The following is a 25,501-nucleotide window of genomic DNA, read 5'->3' as shown; positions in this document are numbered from 1 at the left end:
TTCATATTGATCTGTACTACTTTTTTTCTATGGGTCTCACTCCCTTCCCCATTGTGACAAAATCTTACTAGTTTCCTAACAAGACTACTCAGATAGAATTAGGCAGGAAAAGAATGTTAAGAATTATGGCTAAGAAACTGTCTTTACAGAGAAAAACGTTGATAAAATCACTGAAAAGGAATAAAATACATAATTTTACTGTATAGATCTGAATGCATGTGTTAACGATAGGCTGAATGCATCTGTTTCAACAATAGTATTTCCTGGAGCTGAGCAAAGTAAGAGGCCAGACTCAAAGGCATTTAAAGAAACAATACGAATGTTAAAAAAAATTGAAAGGGGGAAGAAGGCTTAAATATATTAACTTGATTATTTTTTATCTTCAWCTTCATCATCATCTTTGCCTTCATTATTATACTTTTCATGCAATATTTAATCTGAGGTGACATATGAAAAAACATGGATTGTTAAATTACGCTTTAAGTGGCTAAAGAAGAAAGGAAGAAATAATAGAATTTTTCATGACTTCACATGACCACATCTTCTAAGCAGTCAAGAGCAAAGTTTTTATCCTCAGAAAGTATGATAAATAGTACTTAAAATTGGATTCAAGGGGAATAGTTYGCAATCTTAAGCAGTAAAAACCCACCTATCTGGCGTAGATGCTGAGGCCAGAAAAATTGCCTGTTGTGTTAATAAAAGCCTCATCCCACTGCTCTGTTACATATTTGCATCTTGCTGGCCTGCATGACTATTAACAAGAATCAGTTAACTTTCCCTTTCACTTATTCCTACATTGGCTTCAGYCAAGAGCAGAAATAGTGTGAGACAGACCAGCTTTGCACAGTTTTTTTGAATTAGGAACAGAAAGTGTTATGGTATTTGCAGGACTCAATCTTTGTGTCATTTGTACAAAGAGAACATTTGGGATTTTTGAGTTTTCTCATTGTCATATTCTATGTTTTTTGTGTTTACTTTCATGAAGTAAATAAAGTTCATCAGTCCTAAGATGAGACATACAGGTCTTGTAGAAGAACTACTGGGTTCTTTTGTAACCTAATTCCTTTCTTATTTCTTCCAAAGTGAAAACTGTTTTCTTTACTTGAATGATTTAAAACTAAACACCTTATTACAAAAACGTATTAAAATATACTCTACTTGAAAGATGAAAGTTTCTCCACTAAAGACAAGTAATATTTCACTCCTAGGACATCTTAAAAAGCTTAAGGTGCCAAAGCTAATTTGTCAAATTGTATTTCTTTTGCCCAAAAAAACTGATGGTATGGCTGTGCAAACAAACTTTAGTTATCAAGGGTCATCTTCAAACTACCTTTTCTTTAATGAAGGAAGCTTTTCCTTTCCATTTGCTATTGCCAACTAAATAACTTATTCTAGTGCACAAACCAATTTAAAGTTCAAAATAAAGAAATGCAAAGAAGCTTCTATATTATAGCTGTTCAATGAAAATGGAAAACACAATTTATATAAGGAAGTCTCTATTCATGGTTCTTATTAAATAACTCAATTGTAATATTGATCAAATTACTTCATATTTTAAGGCTAATTTTATTCCTGTTGGTACTGCCATGGAGGTTTCCACTGTAGCAGAACAGATGAAGAACCACTTGTAAGATGAGACTACTTCCCTACATCTCACAACCTCTGTGATGGAAAATACAATGTGTTGGGAAAACAAGACCAGACAATCAACATGGATTTTCCTGTCCTCTTTACCTCATGAAAGCAACCAAAGCCAAAGCAACAAAGCAGAGTTGCTTTAACATGGTTCCAATGCTACTCTATAGCCTGTAATGGCAGAATTCCTCTGCAGAACYCCCTCTCTCTCTTCAGTGATTTGATCATCACACACTTGGCAACTGTATTGCTACTGACAGTTACAAGACACCAAAGTGAAGCAATTATCCAAGCATACAGCCCAAGCAGGCATGCAATGCATGTTCTCTAAAAAATGGCAGGGGGAAAGAATGCCTAATTAATCACTAATGCAACTTTTAGTAATCCTTCTGTCTACTGTTTTCCTTGCTTTTCAGTCTGGCAGACTATACCTGAAATTCAGTCCTGGGTAATTGCCAAAATCCTAGTTTTGTTTTTCACAGAAGCAGTGAAACAATTCATATCAAAGTCTTTGAGGCCACAGTTGATCTCAATTATTTGAGATTATTTTGAGGAATATTTAAATAATGGAAGTATGAGAAACAAATAACATCTAATAACTGGAAAAACTAGAAAAACCAGTAATTTCTTTGGTTTTGGATTGAATTGAATTCAAACACATGTCTAAGCAAAATTCTTATAATCATTAACATGTCTATGACATAGTCATCACTARTATATCATTTAATATTGTATAGGTGCAAGATAGCAATATTAGAATGTTCTGAGGGTGGTTGAGCTAAACAATCAATGTAACACAAACTAATAAGTTGCTAAAACAGTTTTTGTTTGTGTCCTTGCACATCTGGCATGGAAAAGAGCAACACGGACAAAAAGGGAAAACAAAGAAGGGAGGGAAAAAAAATAGAGGACAATGGGGTTTAAACATTGTCTAGATTTTTAAAATCCAGTTAGTCAGTCTTAAAAGTAAAGAAGCTATACAACAAGCTGTTGACTAGCATGTGTAGCTGTTAATAAACCAAGCTACAAGAAAAGCTGGTCAAATATTTTCCAGTGGAACCGTATYCCATCAGAAAATGCTAATGGAATTGAACCAAAACCTTCCATAAGAACACAACGACTTCTTGAAAAGTTTTGACAGAAACCAGGCAGAAAGGCAGGCTAAATAACCAATGTGTCTCTTCATCTTTTCTCTTGTCAGCCAGATGGCTGGTGAGTAGCCTGCCAGGCTGCTTGGCTTCTAGTTTTCATAGAAACCCTGACTTCTTGCCTGATGGGCTGCCAAACAGCTGGAAAGCCAGGTCTCCAGGAGCTCCTAAGCTTTTTGGCTTCTTGTGGTCTCCAAGCTCTCAGGCAGCTGCTTTGCATGGAACTTAGGGCCCAAGGTTCCTGTGTGAGGCAGATACAGGCTACACACACCCTTTGCTTCCCAGCTTCCATATTAGGTGTTTTACAGAAACTAGACTGTTATTTGTAGACATTAAAGATCTCGGGGAAATTTATGCCAGTCCATTCAGGGTCTCCAACACATCTGTAGGAGGCCCAAATAACTCCTGAGAGTTGGTTCACTAATCTGGGCAGCCTGTGTGAAGAGTCATTGGATGAGCTGGCTCTGTGTGCCCCCTACAAACATCAGTCACTTACAGATTCACCAAGCTGGGTCTGGATTCCTGGGCTTCCTAACTCTCCAAGGACCATAGTTCTCTGGAAGGCTTCAGGGATAAGCCAGAAATTCCTTTTTGTCTCTCTTATGGTACACTTTTGATGCTTAGTTAATAAACAATGCTTAAAAAATTGGAAGGTTTAAATCCAGATATCAGGGACTAAAAGCTGCAAAAAGTGAGAGCAAATAGAGAGAAGTAGGTATGACAGATGCAACACATAAYAGTGTCTAGAGAAAACAAATAGAAATATGGAAAGAGAGCAGCAAGAACACGAGGTCTGAACTGCCAAGGTTTCTGTATAAAATTGCAAGAAGCACAGCAAGGCAAACWAAGAAACTGGAAAACGCTGTACATAAGCAAGAATGGAATTTTGACATTATAGGCTTAACCCAAGAATGTTACGTAAACAAAAATGCATTGGTAGTACTTAACTAAAATTTTTTAAATGTAAAACAAAGGAACAACAGTGTGCTGTATGGAGGATGATTATCTTTATACCCTATAATTTTAAATTAGTAAAATGCGTAATCAAAGCATCATAATTTATTTAAAACAGCAAATAGTTTTACTATTTTTTAAATATTAGAAGAATTTACAACTTCAACTACATTTCTTTGCTATTCTTAGTAAAGAAATGCTCTCTGTGGTTTTATACATATGGTTATGTTAAAATTTCCATAACAAGCAAAATTTGTGAAAGAATAGGCCATCAGCAGCATATTTTCTACCCACAGGTTAACTCCAGACTGGTGGCTGCAAAACTCACTTCCTCGTTATATAATACTGCTGCAGGACTGAAGACTAATTGACCATCACACATACCCGTCTCATGACCCTTCCCTCTTAAACYTGGTTTAGTTTTGATTTGGTTTTGGGTTTTTGTGCTTCAGCATGGACATTCTTTTTCCCCTTATGAAAGAAATACACARACAATTTTAGGTGTCTCATCATCTTTCATCACACCAGTGATACTCCCCTGCAGAGCTGAAATCACGATTAATCAGAAAAGGGTGAGATGTCATTCTACAAGTACATTTTAAGAAAACAGAATAACTTTCTCTCTCTTGTCTTTGAAACACCAGTCTCTGACTGTTTACTTAAATTGTTTTGACAGACACAATGTACCAGCTACTGATAAGTAATCAACTCTAGCCTAGCTGAAATCAGGACAACTGTATACATAKAGTTAATGAAGKTCTATAAGAAAGCCTCACAGTTGTWGCTATAAAAAGGCTAAAACTGAAAGCTGAAATGCAGGCACATGGGACAGAAAAACACGATGCCTGGCATTACCATTTGTATTCTAATGATTGCACTCTTTGTTTGAGCAATTCTACTACATATAGAAGAGGACAGAAAATAACCTCTAGAACTTTCTTCCCTTTTCTTTTTTCTTTTTTTTTTTTTCTAATTCATTTAAAGATTCTAGCAGAAAGTTCCTCTGTGAGGAAATATGAATGTCAGTGCTGGCAGTGTTCCTCTCATTGGCACAATGCATTTGGGTGATTTTTATAATATCCCAAATTACATTTTGTGTAATTTCTCCAAATGTTTATGTTTGGGCTGATGTACATTGGGAGAACATTACAAATACTGTTTTTCAAAAAAGCATCATAACCAAATATTGCTGTTCCAACATCAACAGAGTTGAGTAGACTTCTCTTATTCATTTTTCATAATAATTTGTGTTTCTTGGACAGTGCACTCACACTTTGTCACTAGCAATGTGCCTGCAGTAGTAACTTTTCCTTTTGGAAGTAAGGAACTAATTAATAAGAATCTCCTTCTGTTAAAATAATTCCTTTGAATAAATTACATTGACTCTTTATGTCTTGCATTTTAAAGTAAGCTGTGAACTATTCTATCCAAAATTATGAGATACTTGTCTAAAACTCCCAAGAAGAACTTTGAGGTGCTGTGCAAATTTTCTCAGGAGAGTTTTGCCACACAAATTATATCAGTGACAGCAAGATCTTCACTCTACRAGAAATTTGTCAAGCTAAAAATATTTAGAATTAATGCTGGCATGCAAAGTGATGATTGACATGAAACCAATGTTGTGATTGTCAGAGCTCTAACCAATCTATGTATTACTATGTACCTAGTAATCTATGTACTACAGTGTACAATTTATACCCTCTATTTAAAAAGTCACAGATCTGTCAGGGACCAAGTATCACTGACTCTTAACATATTTCTATAACAAACAATACCACTTTGGTACTTCATACTGATACAATTCTATTCTATGGGAAGTACTCTGAAACAGACTATGGTGAGAGTAAGTCCATGAAAGAGAAACATGTAATCCCATAGTATGACAATAATCTCCCTATCAGAATGATTGATTAGCTTCTAAGATTTTATAAATACAGAAAATAACCTTTAAGTTGGTTGTAAAATGAAAACATCTGTGTAGAAAAATGGATGTACAGAAAAATGRATGCTGCATTACATCGTTATAAAAATTTGTTTATGATACTATTAACAAGTTCAATTTCATGTGTGAACCTTCACAACACAGAATAGAACCACTACAGCCTCCACAAAAGAACACAAAAGGAAAACAGATTCCATGCCCATAGCTATTTGAAACACAGTTTGTGGTCCCATGCACAGGCTTAGAAAGTCCAGAATACACATTACCCTTTAAAGTCATGTACTTACTACAGTTTTTGAATCAATCACTGCACAAACCTAACTGCTTGTTGGAAGATCATATACATTTTTGAATAATATTAACTTTAAATAAAAAAAAAACCAAATTCTCTTCTGATAGAAATATTTTCTGCACTTCCTCAATGTGGCTGTAGCTGTTGCTTTATACATATTTCTTTCTATTCAGTGTCAGCGGAAAGGGTATTATTGGTAGGTTTATTTCAGTGAGCCACTTGGTCTCAGTGCCACACAAAGAACTCTTTGTGAGATCACAGATTAGCATTAGGGCAGGCAGCCAAGACAGATGAAAGGAGGATAGCTACACTAAGGGTGTGCATAGCTTGCACTCATCAAACACCCTAGGGGAAAAAACGAAGAAAAAAATCCATGTAATGCATAATTTCAGTAGCTGTCCTCAACTCCCTTGGTTTCTGAAAATGTGCTTTTAGTGGAAGCTCTAGCAATGTGCAGTTCTACTACAACTTCAATTTGCAAAGTCTTACACACAGGAAGTATTRCTTCAGTACTGAGATCAAGTAGTTTTTAGCACCCAGTTATTGCAATATTATTCAAGAGAGGGGCAGGTATATTCATATCTTGACAGAGGAGACATGTTTAGACTACACCATGAGGTACCAAAAAACTTTCTTGCACTACAGTTCACATTTAGAAAAAATGGTTGAAAAGACAATTCAGAATAAATTGAAAACGTGTGAAAAATTACAAGCAAGCCACCATTGCAGAAATAATCGTGAAGAAAAAAAACTGCTTAAGTCATAAAAATCAAAACCAAATATTCTCACAATATATCCATATCTATATCCATATATMTCTACCTACAYCGAATCATCTACATAAATTAATAGCAGCCATACAGTGTTCAATTCCAAACAGGAAACTGCCTGCAAAGGATGCTGCAGATATCCAGCACTTTGAAGGAATTACTATTCTTTACATAGTCAGAAYCTCTAATTCTGTGTAGAAGGATATATGTTTTTGGTATAGTAGAGAAAAGATGCAAATATTGCATTAAATATAGAGGTAAAACAGAAATGGAAGCTAGTACTGTACAAGGATTAAGGAAYAAAGTTAGTTCTCTAGGAAACTGCTAATGGGAAACTAAACCTTGCCCATTTATTTYACCACGTCAGTGCTAAGAATTCACAGAAAATGACTTGCAGCTTATCCTCTCTATTTTATCTCTATTTGGAAGCTGACATGAAATAAATGAATAGCTCAGTCTTCTGTGCACAACTGACCTGCACAACCACCACTATTCACAACTGGCACTTTTTGTTGGCAGTCTGAGCAGAAAACCTGAAGATTACATTGGCACCGAGTCTGAAATATGCTCTGAAATCAAATTATGGTCTCTTGAGAACCTAGCTGAAGTACCTCATAGTGGAGAACAGCTAGAACTACCCTTGCTATTCATAGCCTGTGAGTAGAAGCTTTCTGTTTTCAGCATTGTCTGATTTTCACCATGCTTTATTTGGGAACAGTAAGCTGAGGTCCTGATAAGTTATTAAAATATATTTGCCAATACAGAAAACACTGTAAAGGCAAAACACATTATATAATGGCTGCTAGATGGAGGACTATTCACTTTTGAKATGTAAATACATATGTTTTTAAGCAGTTAACAGAATAAAAGGAGTGTAAGTAGTAAACAGCAGAGTATTGCTGAAAATGATCCCATCATAAAAATTATATCTGAGTATATATATTCAAATACTTTCTTACCTTAGCATTTTCAATGCAAGGACAAAGAGCCCAAGCTGCACTTGCTTGAACATCTGGGTGAGGATTTTTCAACAATGACCATATCAAGCGAACGCCATCTAGACTGTCAATTATCCTATTGCAGAAACAGACCAAAAAGGAAAAATTAATTAGGGAGTACACAATGTTGAATCTCAAATTATATCAGTTTGTTTGGAACACTGCTCAAAGAAACACTGGCATGATTCTGACATACTGTTTTGCTTTATACAAGTGCTTGTGTTTTATTGTCAGCTAATCACCATCAACATACTCAGTAAAAAGTGCTCACTGTAGCAGATGGGTGTGCACAAATGATTTAGAGACAGAATGTTTTCTAACTAAATCTCATTAATGTTGTTCATTTTTTCCCAGCACTGTCATTCAGAGTTCTTATGGAAGATAAAGTAAACTACACTATAACCAGAACTCATAAATGTGAAAACAAGCAYGTGACTTTTTAACGATCTGCATGCAAAGTGAAATCTGAATTCGAGCATACTGGCCTCTTTCATATAGTAACAAATACTTTCCAAAACAAATATTTATGCCCAAAACTATGTACTTAACCTTTTATTCAGTCTATGCCTAATATATTTACCTTGCTSTATGACATATTTTAAAATACTATGTTTCTAATCAAGCAAAAGAAATTAAAATGGTCACACCACAGAGCATCCTTTGTTGGGCATGAATAACGTGCAACTTGTTCCCATATGCTCCTTACTAACAACACCAACACTCAGTACCATGTTATAATTATTTAAACATACTGTAAYCAAAGTATCTTCATGACTAGCTGARAAAWGAATTATCATCAGAATCATCTCTACATCATCTGTGTTATGTTTACTTATTGATCAGGCTTGGGGACCATAACTTCACCTTAGGTTCCAGTGAACACCCTAAATAGAGAGGAAGGTCAAAGAAAACTTAATAGCCTGCCTTATTTCTGTGCTAAACTGTGTTAAACTCAAAGTAGATGAGCAGAAGATGAAGAAAAGCAAGTACACCTTCACTGTCTACTCAAAAGTAAAAAATTCAGTTGCGTGCAATGTGTTTACATCTTTCATTGTAAATGAAAGAGAATTTAAAACACATTTTTAAGAGAGCTTAAAAACAGCAGATAAAGCATCTCATTTGTGTTCACTAYATATGCTTTGCCAGGAAATTTTAAAACTATAAAATGAACTTTGTATGTAATTCTTTCATCATCTGAAGCAGAAAAAATAAATAAGAACATGCAGTCCATCTAAAATAAGCAAGGACTTTATTCATAACATTTTAATGCAAACTGGTTAAACAACATTTTTTCAAAATAATACTTTTTGCACAAAGTKGTGATTAAGCTAAAAATCCTAAGATTTTTAAGATCTGCCAGTTTCAGTACAGCTTATTATAATCATCAGCTCCAAATCAACTGCAAGAAAATCATCATTCAAAGGACAAATTCAGAAGTCTAAACACAACAAAATAAAACAGTATGAGCACAATGTCACAATTACACATATATGTTCACAAAGTAAGRATGACTTAAGTAAAAGCTTCAAAACAAACTTTTAAATCCCTCCAAATCCTAAACACTTTAAAGCTATTTTAAMATTAGTCTCCTGTCATTTCAGAAAGTAAAAGGAATTTTTTCCTATATTGGAATTAATTAAAAAAGAACCCATGAATCTTTCCTCTAGTCAAGGAGAGTACTGACCATTTACCAACATGAGGTACTTCCTCCCAAGAGGGGCTAAATATAAATGACCCAACTCCAACAAGTATATAAAAATCAAGAGATAGAAGCCAAACACTGAGCTCAGATTTTTCCACCACACTTAAAAAAACAACCCCTAGGTTGATTTATCTTTCCTTTCTATTTTTTTAAAACGTCCTTTTCAACTGAAAGTTTACTTTTATTTTCTTTTCAGTTTTCTTGTCTTCTCTTCAGTGTTTCAAGGTGAACTAGCCKCACTCTATCATTAATTTTCTGAAGAAGAGTTTTGCCTTTTGSTTGAAGACCAGAAAGACCAGGTGTCTTAGATGCAACAGAACCCAGCTCAAAATATCTGAAACTATAGTTCTCTGTCCATTCAACATGCATGAAATTAAACTAGGAAACAGTACAGAAAAAACAATAAAATCTCCAAATTACATTTTTCATCACTGATTGCTTGAAATTGMACTAGATTAACTCAAATAAAAAGAACTCCACATACATGAATGATGCTCTTAAATTCTCATTGAGGAAGAAGTATCMTTGTATAATCACCATGCAAACAGAAACCTTGTTATTTTCATCTTGCTGAGAACAAACATTTGCCAATCTAGAAAGGACTGCTAAAAAGTTCATTTTTTTCATCTTCCTATGGTTTCACTGCACAATCCAGCAGATGAAGAAAATGGATGCTGAATGAGTGTATTTACCTTAACAGAAAAGGGAACACTAAAATAAATGGTCCTGAAAAATGTTTCCTCTATAAAAGTGCTTAGACATTAATTTCCTTCCTATGAAAAAATTCCTTTTTAAAGCTGACAAAAAATTCATTCAGTTTTCTCTACAAATAAACCAAGAAAGAGAGGGGAAAATAGACCTGCAATCTTGAAAATTTTAGCTTTGATAATATAATGCTAAATTATATTATGATTTGCTTTTGTATACAGTTTTTGTACCTGATTTTCTTCCAAAATTTTATTATAATATTACCAGGATGCAGTAATAAAGCTTCTTAACGCAAAAATACTACCAAACATTACATAAAATTTACTTTGGTTGGCATTCAATTCTGTATTCATCCATAGTTAGCACACCATTCACTCTGTGGTTTCAGTCACTTAAAAGTATTTATTTYATAATAATTTGTTGATATTCTGATGATAAAATGAAACTACAGTAAAATCTGGAGGTAACAACTACTCCTGGGGCTGTTAAAAGACAGGTTTTTTAATAAAAATGTAAAACATTTTCTTTGAAAGCTGAATGGAATCTCATAAAAGCTGAAATAATACAATATTTAGTTGATATAAAAATATTAATATTTGATACTTTAATATTAAACTATATAACTGCTTTATAGTATAGCTGACCTGCTATTGTATGCATCTATGTATGTGTGTATGTATGTATGTAATGTATCTAATGCACAGGAAATTATCATTAGTCAAAATCTTAATAGGCAAGAAACTCAACCAAAGTAGAAATGTAAACTTTATTATAAGTAATTGCCACTTGGTCCTTCACTATAAATACACAACAATATATAAATATGTGGAGCTCAAGAGTCCAGGTCCAGAACTTTTGTGCCTCTATTCCTTAGTATAGCCAAGGCATCTAAAAGAGAACTGGACCACCTCTTCTAATTCAAAGCTCTCTGACACAGGCTAGTCTTTCTTGATCACTGATATAATTTAGAAGAGGTGTAGATTGTTCTGCTCCTCAAAATAACCAAAAGTAGTKGCAATGGCAGTTAGAACTGGCTGAAGAGACACTCCTGTCATGGGCTCCTGTGCTGAGCCAGACATGATTTGAATAGAGGTGGAGGGACATACTCAGCTGGCAGCACTCCTGCCAAAATGCAAATGCAAGGTGTAGGACCAAAACATCCTCCTGCATTCCACACAGAACATATGTAGGATGTACAAAGAATAGGTCTTATGGGCAAATAATTTTAGTGCAATTAAACCCATTCAGAGATTGCTGCAAATTTTAGGTTACAGTGAATTGGTATTTGCTATTTGACCAGTGCAATTTAAGATAATTCTTTTAGTTATTTTTGTTGTCTGTTCACAAACAAAAGTTGCTTAATTAAGACTTCTCACATTATTTAACAAYCTCAATATCATATCATTGAACATTATCAGCAAGATGTGGCTTACAATTCTAGAARTTTACTTTGCTTTTTTAAATGTATCTGAAACTAGTAAAGCTGTTAATCTGAACTAGTACCTCTCTTTCAAATTAAAACTTAATATTGAACATTTCCAGTAGAAATGTCAACATGAATTGCTTCAATACACATATGTACACACAGCCTAGACATCTGTTTGTCATATCTATCATCTTTCTCTGTTACAATGTTACTTACCAGAACTTTGAGAACTCCAGTTTAATTGCCTGCCAATTTAGACCACAAATACAAACGTAAATAAAGTTATACTGACTCTGTATTGTGCTCACTGGTAAGATTACAGGGTTTAATTCTGTCAAAATGTAATCTCATCTTTCTTGAAACCACAATTTAGCATTTTTCTTAAAACTTTCACTAGTTGCTGCTGACTGCTTTGATAAATAGTATTATATACCAATGACTCAAACTCCATCTGCTTGGCTAAAATAATTGCACATTTTAGTTTACAAGATTCTAARCCCTCAGTTCTGAATGCTAGCAAAGCAGTCCATGGCTATTCAAATGGAAGGGCAAATTAAAATCTTGTGTCAGTTAAAGACTAAGTACTAGTCCTTTGTTTTTAGTAAGAGAAAATAACTAACTCATAAAAAGTTCCTCAAAAAGATAAATATACATAAAAAATGTACAGCAGCAYCTCTCTCAGTGGTGGTAAAGCAGACCAAGTAAGGAGAACAGCTTCATGCTGTTTACATAAGAATATGGAAGTCCAGTCACATAATTATGTTGGGTTTTTTAGATAAGTCAGCTTCTCTTCAGCTGTGAGAGAAGCTGGCTGTTTTTTTTTTTATTTTAAATAGCTCAATAGAATCAGTAAGAATCACTTAATTGCTTCAAGTGCCTTGAAGTAAAGGATTGGCAGAAAAGTAACACTCATGTATCTTCCTTTCAATAGTTGTAGTGTCAACTAGGAAACATGGCAGAAATAAAATACATGAAAGACATATAGAAGATGCAGATTCACCTATATCTATCTATTAGTCTCTCTGTCACCGCAAGCTTGCTCCATGGAACATAATATAATTGCACAGTATTTCCCTCAGAATTTAACTGCACTGCTTCATAGAACATTCTCATCATTTTATAGTTCATAATGATGTTTCATTTCTTATATTAATCCCAACCTCTTCATTATATATCCTTGAATCATTAACAGAAATTATGTGAGCTCCACTCTTGGYCTGTATGGTTTTCACACACCTACTGCTGCAAGGATAAGTATATTCAAAGTAGAAGACTGCTCAACTGAATATTTAGTCTCYAAGCCACACTTTGTTAAACACACAYGCAGCTAATGAAATGYAAGAATAWATCTGAAAATTCTCAAYGAGGGCTTAAATTKTTCTACATATGAAAGTCAATGATAGCAGAATCCAGGCAAATCACCATAATTTTCAAAGTTCCTATAATGCCAAACTAAAAACTGTAACCAGAGCCTATCTGTACCACATGACAAAAAAAGCCCCAAGCTTCAAGACCTGACAGCCAAATTCGTCAGGACAAAGGAAGCAGAGAAGAACTGGTCACACCATTCTGAGAAATCAGTGATTATGAAATAAGGAATGTAACAGGGATCCRGCTACATGAGTCTGAAAGACCATGAACAGCTAAGTATCAACCTGCTGCAACAGAAAAATCTCATCACCTGTATAGACTTACAGGCCATTGATGACTGCTCCGCTTCTTTCTAGAAAGCAATCTTGGCACATCTCCACACCCTTGCTAAGATGTATCTTTTTGTCTAAGAGCTTCAGAAAATGTTTACAGAAAGAGACTGAACTCCACAGTAGTTTCTAACAAAGCTATTTATTGTTTTAGGCCCAAATTCTGTAAAGAGTCATACTACAGACTCTGAGTGTGCATACTTCACATCTGTGGTGATTTGCTCTTCCCCAAAAGAAGAGCAGTTTGGATGAGGAGATGCAATTTCAATTCCTGCTGTACTGGTTTGAAAGGAGGGGAAGGGAGAAGAATGGACATACTTCTTTTTCTTACTCTTTTTCTTGTTAGAGAGGTGGGGTTGAGTGGTGGGTCGGGAGGTTGCCTGTAAATGCCCTGTGAGAGGCATAGAACTCAATAAAGGAAATAATTTATACATATGAACAGTTACACTGCTGTCAACGTTTTAACTAAGCATTGTTTTTAAAATTTTTTTCTGAATTAGTATCAAACCTRTCCACACTTGAATGATTCATGCTTTGGAAAAATGCAGCAGCATTATCTCTCCAAGTACTACAAGCCSAGCTAGCACAATACAGCAGGTACATGGCACAGTCTTGCTAACAACAATTTTTGTGTAAACTTTATTTTGTAGTAGCAAAAGCTATGTTCTACACTTATTTAAGATCTTGTTTGCTTGTTAATATTTTGAAATACKTCTAGAAACACTTTAAAATTTGAGAACTTCAACAGAGAATTTTTACATGAACCAAATTTAACATTTGATTCCTTTGTTCRCTCTTCACAAACTCTAAAATTTTGTCCAAAACAACCTGTACTTTCTCCTTCTTAGAGACAAGACAGACTTTGTTCTCTCACAATTTTAGCAGCAACTTGTAGGTTTTTTTATGTTTATGCTGAATACATTCCAGTATGAAGCTATCCATATTGGATACTACAAGTGACAGTTCTGAACACTGGAGTATGTCTGAGGTTTTTATATGTATCAATTTATATTTATTGGCATTTAAATTTCTCAGTATTTACAAYGCTCATTCTCTTAGGTTAATACCTTATGCTAAAGGCTGATTTTTAGTCATAAATGAAATAAATTATTTCATTTATTTATATTTTTATGCTACATGGCTAACTGCTCATACAACCCATGTTTACAGTTGTGTACCATCCAGCCTTTTGCCACTGGGTGACAGCCAAAGCATGAAAACAAAAGCCCTATTCAGGAAAAGAATTCCCTGCACTGCTATATGAATATCAAGTGAATTATGCAAATCAGAACAGGAGGAGCTTAATAAAACTTTCTTTCTGATTTCCCTTATACATAAGGAAGGAAATATGCTGAGAATCTTGAARTAAATATCCTTGTGAAGGAACAGTAAGCACAGCAAATGCCGATCTCAACATTTAACTGAAACACTTCAAAATAAAACTCAAGGATCTTCATGATTTGGACAAACCTACATCACAAAATCAAAGACAGTCTTTKTGTTTGGTTTTGCAAAGGAATAAGAGGGGAGAAAAGGGGCCAAAACTGTCTGAGTTCACAAAAGAAAAGATGGAGAGGGACAGAAGAGATATACAAGTAATAAACTATTACAAAAAAAAATTATTTTCATGACAGTAAATGTACATGTTTCCTTTTAGAACACCTTTCCCTAATTTGGGAGATTTTTAATGACTTGTGAACAGATGYAAAAGGAGAAGGCAAAACATGGACCTATCATGGAGCACTTGAAAATGGTGTTTTGTAACTTTGAATTTCAAGTTTAACAGAAGTCAATTTATTGAAGGTTTATTTGATTTYTTTCAAAATACAAAAGCTTTACATTCTATATATTTCCTTAAATTTTTCAATGTATAGCACATTGACAGTAGGATGTAACTAACATGCACAGTTCTGGAAAAAGAAAAAAGTAAAATACCTTTAAAGTCAGATTAGAATTTACTATATTTGCATCCAAATAACTATTTTTCAGTATTTAAAATGCTACAAACATTAGAAACTTACGCCATACTTTCAGGTTCCATTGCACAAGCTCCCACTGCTTTGTTGACATTCACAAGTAATGCCTGATCAGTTGCAGTCAATAACCTCACTAGAGGTGCAATTCCACCACATCTGCGGACAGTGCCTCGATTTTCTGGCTCATTCTGGCAACATTCTCCCAGGGCTCCAATAACATTTATAAGGACCTCTTTAGGCTGATCAGTAAGCAGTGCTACCAAAGCTTCCACAGCTCTATATTCCTGAAATCTAAAAGACAGCAATAAATCCAAGTTGTTATTTTCAGTATGTTACCATTATAAGCTTAATTATATAATTAAAGTATTATTACAATTGAAGTACAGGATTTAATTTCTCTATGTAAATCATCTTGATGAAGAAATCACAATACAGGCAAACCATTCCAATCACTTATTCTAAGTGTGACAYACAGCCTAATTTCTTACTGTACCTTTCTAACTACATTTCTCTAATTAAGCTGATAAGAATCTCTTGGGTAGTTTGAGGGTTTTTTAAAACTTGATATGTGGATGCAACCCCTACAAATAATASATGAAAACAAACCAGAAGACTGGTAATTACTGTGCTTTCCTAATTTCCAGCACTGTTTTCCTGCTATGTTAACAATAGCTGGAGTAGTACTGTTCCAGACTCTCCTCCACCTTTCTGAACTAACGGATCACCTTTATTTTCACTWAGTAAAAAGCACTAAACATCAGCCTTTCCCTGACCAGTTCTATACTTAGCTCAGGCCTAATACATTGCATCTTCCTGAAGTCAGAACCATAGCTCTATTACACTTCTATAGCACACTTAGATTCCAACTTACAATTAAGAARTAAGTTGACAGAAATTTGACTTGACTGCTATATAAATAATTTCCTCATTCATCATGAAACTTTTGATACTGAAAATCAAAAATATGATTTTTTAAATCTTGGAGGTCCTGTCCTACGAAGAGATGTGTGCTAAACCTCAGAAGTTCATCTTTCAGAACAGGACTTTTTCCTTGGTGCTGAAATAATCTTCTAAGTTGATTTTCTTTTTGTTCAAAACTTAAAGGATTCTAAGTTCTAAAACTGCATCTTTCTTTTAYACATTTTCTGATGCACTTTTACAGTTCCATGTGGTRTATCAAACTAGATCTAACCTGTATATTAACTAGTTATCAGAGAAAATTTCTCTGAGGTTACTGAGTTCTCATTTGTGCTYTCCTCCCAGTCCCTAGCTTCTGGGAATGTCTACTTGAGCTACAAAAACTATTTTCCAGGAATCAGTTGCTCATATGGCTTTTCTTTCATACAAAAAAAATAGTATTTCTGAGACTTTTATCACAGAACTAGATCTGTTTCAATAAAAATTAATCTTTCCAAGATGGRTTATCAGCATAATTGAAGTAACTGAGAAATTAGAAACTTTAGTTTTTCATCATCCAAACCGTTGTTCAAAGAGGAATTTTCCTCTCTTTATTAACTGCCATTACCATCAATTATATTTTTCAAGAGTAAACATCAATGGCATAAAAAAAGAACAATAAGTAAACAAATAATTTAAGAAAACAACAAAACAAAACTGATTTTCAGTGGCATTTCAACTATTCTCAGATGGAACAATGTGAGCAGGCTCTGCAACAGGAGGCTGCACTCTGACAGAGCTGTTGGCTCGGGCTATCTTGTGTCCAGGAGCAGTAGGGCTGCACCCAGAGCTACACAGACCCAGGCACCTGTACCAGCTCATGGCTGAGTCAGTACAACATCTCAGCACTGAACCCCAGCTATAGGGAATACAGTGGAGCATTTTAGAGATAATTGAGTGCCCCTGCAGGAGCCAGCAGCGTTTGTTGGTTCTAGCCTCATGCCTGAGTCAAGCTCATCCCTCCAGATCTACTTAGGTGTTTTCATATTACCCTCACTCCCTTTTCTTAAGCGCCCTCCCATCTTGAGTTTGGAAAGGATTTACTGCTTCAGCCTCAGCACCACATAACACATGAATTCAGCTGGAGCTGTGCCGAGCTAGTAACCTTTGTGGAGCATCAAAYACTTGCCAAAGATACATGAGTAGCCCAACAAAAACCTGTTTGCAGTTGGACAGAATTATTGGCTACAGCTATACTAATAAATAAAACAGGTTAGGGCTCATTCTCTAGCCCGGAGGACAAGAAGCACAACATCACATCCACATGGCTAAAATCTCTTATCCTCACAATGCAGGGTGGCCTCGCCCATTCTGCCTAATGGAAACAATCTGTTGCCTCCACTGCTCCCAAGGGGTGTCTGGGCATTGTCTGAGAGAGTGCTTGCTGGCACAGGCCAAACTGTGAAAGGGACTGTGCTGGCAATTACACAGTATGGATAATCCTGACATAGTGCCTGAACCCTGAAAGGCTTGGCCCTGCTTAGTTTACGAGTACRGAGAGAGCCATTCAGTCCATCTCATCACTGATTCATCCAAAATCAGGATACCTCTGCACATACCCAAAGTCCACAGAAAAGGAGGATAAATCCCTATTAAAAGGTAGGTTACTGTGTGGTAACAAATGCAAAAAGCAGTAGGACAGCAGCAGAGGATGTAAAGACCAACCATCTGRGAACTCATTAAGGACAGCAAAAATCCAGAATGTAAAACCTGGAAATCTTCCTAATTTTTATCCAGTCTGTATCTACTGTGCTTATCCAGCAAGATACATTAAAATTCGGGCTGCAGGAAGATGTTATCTCTTACTAGTATCTTTCTAACCTATGCATCTCTCATTCTTTTGTACAGAGCAGCCTAATTTAGCAGATAACCTAGCACATATGCACTGGTGCCAGCTTCTTTTTTTAGGTAAGGTGCATGAATCTGATAAATTGATTTCAGATGAGAGGGTAAAGTGTTCTCAACCACTAAACTGCTCCATGGAAGGAGGGAAGTGACAATTCCTGTTGTCTCATTCTCAGATAATTCCTCAGGACCCTGGTACTCAGAGGCTGCAGATATCTACAGTAGAATCTCATAATTTAATTCCACTCATTTAGAAGCTGGGTCTCCAAATTAAGCTACTTTTCTGAACCCCTTCTGTACTCAAGAAGCGAGGTATCTAGGCTAATTATCCTAAACTCCAGYATATTTCTAATATTTATTAGGTATCTGCCCTAGAATGAGATAATTTGGTCTCTGTTGATACAAAATGTTAAACTTAAGGGTACTAAGTACTCCCTTTAYGATGCAGCAGTGATTCTGGCTTGTAAACTACAGACAGGAGGGAGATACCAGATATGGCCACGTGTCAAATGCTTAGTACACCTCCTGACTCAGTGTCCTACGGCTTAACTAGAGGCACTACTTATCTCCATTGACCTTTAGGATTCTAGGAACTTAACACTGTCTCCACTGTACCCTGATGAGATCAGGTGGCAATTTTTTAAGTACTAAAACCTAAGTTGAAAGCCCAACTGATTACAAAGACTGATTTTGAAGAACCATGATACAACAGTTTGGAAAATAATAGAGGCCCATGAAATCAAAACATGATCATGTAATAAATGCTTATAAAATTAAATTGTTACTTTAACACATTTTCTCTACTGATTGCACATTTCCAGATTGCTCCTGTCACAGCTGCCAAAAGTTCTTTGTTTTCACTGTTATCAAGCAGAACAGATAGTGGTTGTAGACCTTCATATTTTCTAACCAGATCACGTGTTTCTTCATCTTCTGCACACTATAAAAAAATTAAATATATATATTATGTAAAAATGTTTAAAATTATGTCTTCAAAAGGTAGTTGTATTACACTGTAACTAGTAAAAGCTACTAGACAAGAAAACATAAWTATTTTATTCAAGTATCTGAATATGCTAACAACTCAATAAGAGAATTGGATAGTGAACCACTCTGTATATGCAGCAGTGCTTACACTGTCACACTGTCCACTTTCAGGGCAAACAAACAAAAAGCCCATAGCAGCTCTATGCACAGTATGCCTTGCCTCTCTCCACTTGTGCAACTTTGGGCTTTCACAAAAGAAGAGCAAGTAGGAACTTAAATATGCAGTTAAAATATTCACAACATTTCTATAACCTTTTACACTTTAGAGAAACAGTGAAATTAAGAAATTTTAAAATGGACAATGACATGAAAACAAAGGGCGGTTCCTGGCTCTGATCTACGGATAATAATACAGTTACCTTAAATATGGCACTTGCACAATGCCTCTGGAGCTCCTCATGTTCACTACTCAGATTTTTCACTAGGTACTCAACCATGCCTTCTGTCCTTATTGCAAGTCTGTAACTTGGCTGAAAAGATAAATTGCATCTTTTAAATCCTGCATATTAAAAGAGCTAATAGGTTACAATAACAATACAATGCTACCATTCTAGGGTTTGATAACAAGAAGCCTTGTACTTTACATAAACACAAGTCATCATTRCCTTGAAAATACTACTCATGATCTTAAAAGCAAACAGACATTCTGTGCAGTGCTCTTCAAGTCACCTGCAAAATGAAGTACTGCATTGCCTATCTTGTAGCCACTTGGCTTATGCAGAATATTCTGAAAGGTGTCCAGATTTCYGCTCAGACCAATAAAGCAAAAGATGCTTCAGAATGGGATCATGAAGTACCCACTCACTTCATTAAGAACCAGCAGCCAAAACAACAGATCTATTCCTAAACCAAGGTTAGAAAAACATCTGCTTGGAACTAACATTTTTTAGTGATATTTTCTTCCAAATTTTATCCTACAGGCATTGTAACAGGGGATTATTTTTTAAGTGGAGGGAACATCTGTGTAAGAAATGCATTTAGTTTTCCTTCCAAGTTAGACCATACAATACCACCTTCTCAATACATACTTGCAGAACCTAAAACCTGCACATTTGTGTCTCATGGAAATGCATGTTTGTGTAATTCAAGAAGCTAATTTTTAGTAGACAAAGAGTTTAATAATGCAAAATCTCTTGAAAAATGCTGTGTTTTGTGCCTCAAACTCACCAACATAAATTATGTGTATTTTTTTGTCTGAAATGCAATACACCTTAAGTTCAGATGGAGACACAGAATAATACAAATTTAGATAATAATTTACTTTGGAAAAGACCTTTAAGATCATTGAGTACAACCATTAACACACCCCTGCCAAGTCTACCACTAAACTGCATTCCTAAGTGCCACATCTGCACATCTTTTAAGTAAATCCAGGGATGTGACTCAACCACTCCCCGGGCAGCCTGTTCCAGTGCTTGACAAACCTTTGGGCAAAGAAATTTTTCCTAATATCCAATCTAAACCCCTGATGCCCCTGATTCACCCTGAGGACATTTCCTCTGATCCTATTGYTTGTTACCTAGGAAAAGATAAGAACCCTACCTGGCTCCAGCGTTCTTTCAGGTAGTTGGAGTGAGTGGTCAGGTAGGCCCCTCTGAGCCTCCTTTTCACCCCCAGCTCCCTGAGCTGTTCCTCATTGGACTTGTGCTCCAGACCCTTCACCAGCTCCAATGCCCYTCTCTGGACACACTCCAGCACCTCAATGTTCTTCCTGATTTGAAGGACCCARAACTGAACACAGGATTTGAGCAGTGCCAAGTACAGAGGATGAYCACTGCCCTGGTCCTGTTGKCTACACTATTGCTGATACAGGCCAGGATGCCATTCATTGGTTTTCTTGGCTACCCAGGCACTCGCTGACTCATGTTCAGCACTCCAGGCCTTTTTCCACCAGGCAGTCTTTCGGCCACTCTTCCCCCAGCCTGTAGCACTGCAGGGGCTGTTGTGAACCAAGGGCAGGGTCTGGCACTTGGCCTTGTCGAACCTTGTACCACTGACCTCAGCCCATCAATCCAGCCTGCCCAGATCCCTCACAGAGCCTTCCTGTCCTGCAGSAGACCAACACTCCCACCCAACTTGGTGTCTCTGCAAACTGACTGAGGGTGCCCTCGATCCCCTCAACCAGATGATTGATAAAGATATTAAATAGAATTGTCCCACTCCTGTAATYCTTTACATGGCCATGGTAAAAACACATTTGTATTCAAATCTAAAAACTGAATATACTCAAAATTGCAAAATGTGYCATGGAAAGCTGTAGAAATATATATTCCTTTCTTCTATTTGAAAGGAATCTGCCACTGTGTTACCCAATGCACAAGAACCCTGTAACCACTCTGACTTGCACTGTATTGGATCTTCTTGGCCACACATGCAGGTTAGTTCTGCAGAATTTAAATRCATTGATTAACCAGAATACAGCATATTATGTTCCCAAATCTGTAATGATGAAAAAAGAGAAATTGATTAAGGCTTTAATTCCTATGCTTTTTTTCTTYCACATATTACTCCTAGACTTTTAAATAAAAAATATGTGGCTTTTGCTTCAAGTTGTGACCKCCTCAAAACCACTTTGATTACACAAAGCACGTAATTCCTGATGGGGTAACTGACCTGATTTAAGTGACTGTAATGTAAGAATGTAATACTTCTTCTTAGTGGCTAATTTTTTTTAATGCTCAGAAGTAACTTAGCTATATGTGTTTACTCACCTCTGAGGCACATTCCTGTAGTGTCCCCACCACTGGGATTAAGATGTTTGCTTCTGAGCATTTGAGCCATCTAGCTAGTAAAGGAATGCCACCAGCTTTACGGATTGCTTTCTTGGTTTTGGTGCTTTTGCTGCAGCTCCAGAGTGCCAAAGCCCCACARCGTGCTGCTTCAGTTTCTTTGCCTTGGTATGATGGTCCCACTGAAACAGATTCCAACAGCCCTACCTAAAAAAAATACCAATTTCTTAATATTTACAGGGAACTTTGATATAATGCTGCTTTCTAGTTATGGCAAACACTGCAATGATCATATTTAAAACATATTATGTAGTTTTTTAACAAAAATATGCGTATGACAAGGGTACAAATTTTAATGTCTGCTTACCAATCTCTTGATTCCGCCATGTTGCCTTACGGTCTTCCGTGCTCGTTTAAATCTAGCAACATTGGCAATTGTTTCAGCTGCCAAACATTTTAGATCGATATCTGGAGAGTCCAATATTTTCACCATSACCTCTAAGCCTCCAAGATCTGCWACTGCATGTCTGATCATCATGTTTTGACTAATTTCCTTCAGGATTTTTAGTGAACCAGCCTAAATAATGGGAAACAAMAGAAGTTAAACATTATTTAGGTATACAAAAACATGAATTCTATTARAATAATGGGTTATTTAATCTTTTTCTTTATATTTAATCAGCAAAAAAAAGAAGAAAACTGAGAGTCAAAAACAGATTTCTTTATAAAAAATCTGAAGAAAACAAGAAAATATAGAAATGAGAAAAGAAAGAAACTGGAAAAAAATTATTCTAACAGAAAAGGCATATTCATTGCTCTCTCTATTTGACAAAGCTACTTACCTGACATTTAATTTCTTCTGTATCAAGTAAATTAATTAACACTTCAAGACATCCAGTGTCCACGATAGCCTGCTGACACGTTTCTTGAGACAGATTGTAATCTCTCATTGAACACAATGCAATTACAGTAGCTGTTGGATCACCTCCCTAAAATAAAGCAAATAATTAACAAATGTGTAAATTTAATACAAAACTCAATCAMTTCTACTTGTGCTAGCAAAACTACTACTAAAGAAGAAACATGTTAGACTGTTTTGATTCTATGGTGTTCAATAATGCAGACACAGTAAGACATGGAATTCTTGATAAAGTCTGTAAATGGTATAAAGATTCAAATGAGTGAATAAGTCAGGTGAAAAATGACTAATATGGCTTGCTGTGATTAGACCAGATTGGATGTTTTCTACATGATAAGCTCTATTTCAGTCWCTGCAACTAGACTTAAAGAAAGAAAATGATCAAAGAACACAACACAAAGTAAAACCATATAACAGTGGATTCTTTTGAACCTATAATATAGGTTTACTGACAATAAAATCAGGGATGAACCAACCTGCAAGGACATTTGGAGAGTTTAGCTACCATGTAGCTGTAACAGAAGCTGGAGTGCATGAACATTGCCAGCTGGTACTAAYATGGAAGTTACAACTTAGAGTACCTAGTAAATCAAACTACAGCATCCACCTCCTGCATTCCATGGAAGTTTTGGCTCCCATCCAGATCTGAACTGTGCTGCCCAAGCCCGTCTCTTCTAAATGAGAGTTTTGAATCTATAAAGGATTTTTAGGCAGCCCTTCCCAGAGGAAAGTGTTCTGTTAAATTGTGGACATCTYAATAAAACACAGATTATTGAAAAAYTGAGTAAAGTTTGCTAAYATAAAATGGGTAGATCTAACAAAAACAGAACTTTTGAAGCCTATTTCTTAAATGTAAACAGAAACAGTAAGGCAAATACAGTACAAAAAGTATTTACATTTAACATGCTCTTCGAGTTATGATAAATATAATAGAGAATCACAAGTGAGAAAATACAGTCAAAAACAATGTGAKAAAACTACTTCATAAAGTTTCAGACCAGTGATTTACATCAGACAAAACACTTCTGCTAATCAATGAAGTATATACTGATAGTGCTTCATAATTTTTACTTTAATTTCTTGTAACAACAGATGCCACAAAATTTCCCCATGAAGATGGTTAAATAAAAAGGTAATTTTTAAACATCGGTAACATAGTGTCCTAGAGGAAGACATCCACAATTTTTTGTAAATATCTCTTTTTAAACATCTTGATCGTCTTATTTTCAGGAGAATTAAATGCGTCTTGCTTTAATAACTTATTATCATTTACTTTTAAAATATGTCCTAGGGTATAAAATAATGTAAGAATTTCTCTAGTGTTTTTCTGAGAGAGATCAGTTTATCCACACATATAAAACTCTAAATTTTTTTTTAAAAAATCAATTAGAGAGGATTACAGAACCACACAGAATATTCTGCTGCTCAAAAAATGAATAGCTGTCCTTCTATGAAACTAGTGGCCTTTTCACGTAGCTTAGACTTTGTTATTTACTTTTCTTTGTATGATAAAAACTTTGCAACAGGTGTTTAAAAAGAAAACTTMTCTTTATTTTACAWAAATGTAAGAAGTATATTGTTAACSTGARAACTGATGTCTCTTCTTCTGAGGAYTGCTTCTCCTACACTGAAACCACATTTATACATAACATAGTAATMCATAATTCCCTTATCTTACATGTATAATGGTTAGCATATGATATTTTATATGGACCAGGTTTTTATAAAGTAAACAACTTTTAATTTTCTTATACTGAATAAAAAATACAACTCTATAAAAATATATATATGCATTTTATTTCTTTCAGCTTTAAAAATGAACATACCACTTTAAGTGTTTTTAATGTTAAACCACACTAAAATATTTTTCATATGTGCTGAAGCATCAGTTCTACAAAATAAGAAATATTACTGATGGTTTCAACAATTATTTTTTGYTTCTTTAAGTTATCATTACTTACATTAAATAAGTCTTGCAGTAGTTACAGCATAGATTTTAACATGCATGGAAATAGTTACCTCTCCATTAAGTTGACATAAAATCTGCATCATGTTGTTTTACCATTTGACATCTGATATGTTGGAAGCAAAATAGACTCTACTGGCAGATCAACAATCAATTTTAAAGCTTGAAATTAAACACAGACTTAGTTAAAAATGTGCCTCTCTTCCTATGTATTGATATAACATATATATCCATGAATTAAATTAAAATAAACCAGTGTCACTGTTACGCTATCAGTAAAACTTCTTCAGTGCACTGTATCTGTAATATCTCTTTTACAATACTCAAGCTCACAACTGAGAATAGTTCACATCTGYGAATTACAGAACTACTGACAAGCTCAAAAAATAACAAAAATAGAAGAAAAACACAGGGAAATAAGGACAGAAACTAAAATACATTTATCAAGGAACACACAAGTTCAAACCAYYATTTTGTTTGATACTTCTGYAWTGATCAARAGGAAAAGCCCTGTTAGTCAATGGYAAGCTTTCAACAAATGAAACCAAGAAAGCAAGAGTATCTTTTTTATGTATTAACCTCTCCTATATTCTGCTAATGCTTACTTCATGTCAATGACAGCATAGGGAACACTGACTATGTTAAGTACATAACTAGTCCAGAAGTACTTAGACAATTTAGATATTTTTATACTAGATAARGTCRATGGACTCTGCTCTYTGGTACTGAGAAAATTAGCTGATGCCATGATTAGTTTGCAGAACTGCAGAAATCTGTTGTCATTAAC

The 25,501-nt window shown here is 35.3% G+C and overlaps 1 protein-coding gene across 1 annotated transcript in view; it reads right to left on the bottom strand.

The window, feature by feature from the left end:
• Nucleotides 1-25,501, bottom strand: part of ODAD2 (outer dynein arm docking complex subunit 2) — a 72,446-nt gene that overhangs the window by 26,795 nt on the left and 20,150 nt on the right. Inside the window, exons 10-16 of the mRNA XM_057374172.1 lie at nucleotides 22,672-22,818; nucleotides 22,197-22,406; nucleotides 21,812-22,036; nucleotides 19,460-19,570; nucleotides 18,839-18,993; nucleotides 15,297-15,542; nucleotides 7,701-7,815 (exon numbers count right to left, since the gene is read on the bottom strand). Of these exons, the coding sequence (XP_057230155.1) occupies nucleotides 7,701-7,815; nucleotides 15,297-15,542; nucleotides 18,839-18,993; nucleotides 19,460-19,570; nucleotides 21,812-22,036; nucleotides 22,197-22,406; nucleotides 22,672-22,818 (1,209 nt within the window). The remainder of the gene's footprint in view (nucleotides 1-7,700; nucleotides 7,816-15,296; nucleotides 15,543-18,838; nucleotides 18,994-19,459; nucleotides 19,571-21,811; nucleotides 22,037-22,196; nucleotides 22,407-22,671; nucleotides 22,819-25,501) is intronic.

Source organism: Malurus melanocephalus, unplaced genomic scaffold (genome assembly GCF_030028575.1).
Source record: "Malurus melanocephalus ecotype Western Australia unplaced genomic scaffold, MMel_1.1 scaffold_218, whole genome shotgun sequence".
NCBI lineage: Eukaryota > Metazoa > Chordata > Aves > Passeriformes > Maluridae > Malurus > Malurus melanocephalus.
Note: the sequence above shows the minus strand (reverse complement) of the source record. Positions and strands in the feature narration are given on the sequence as shown.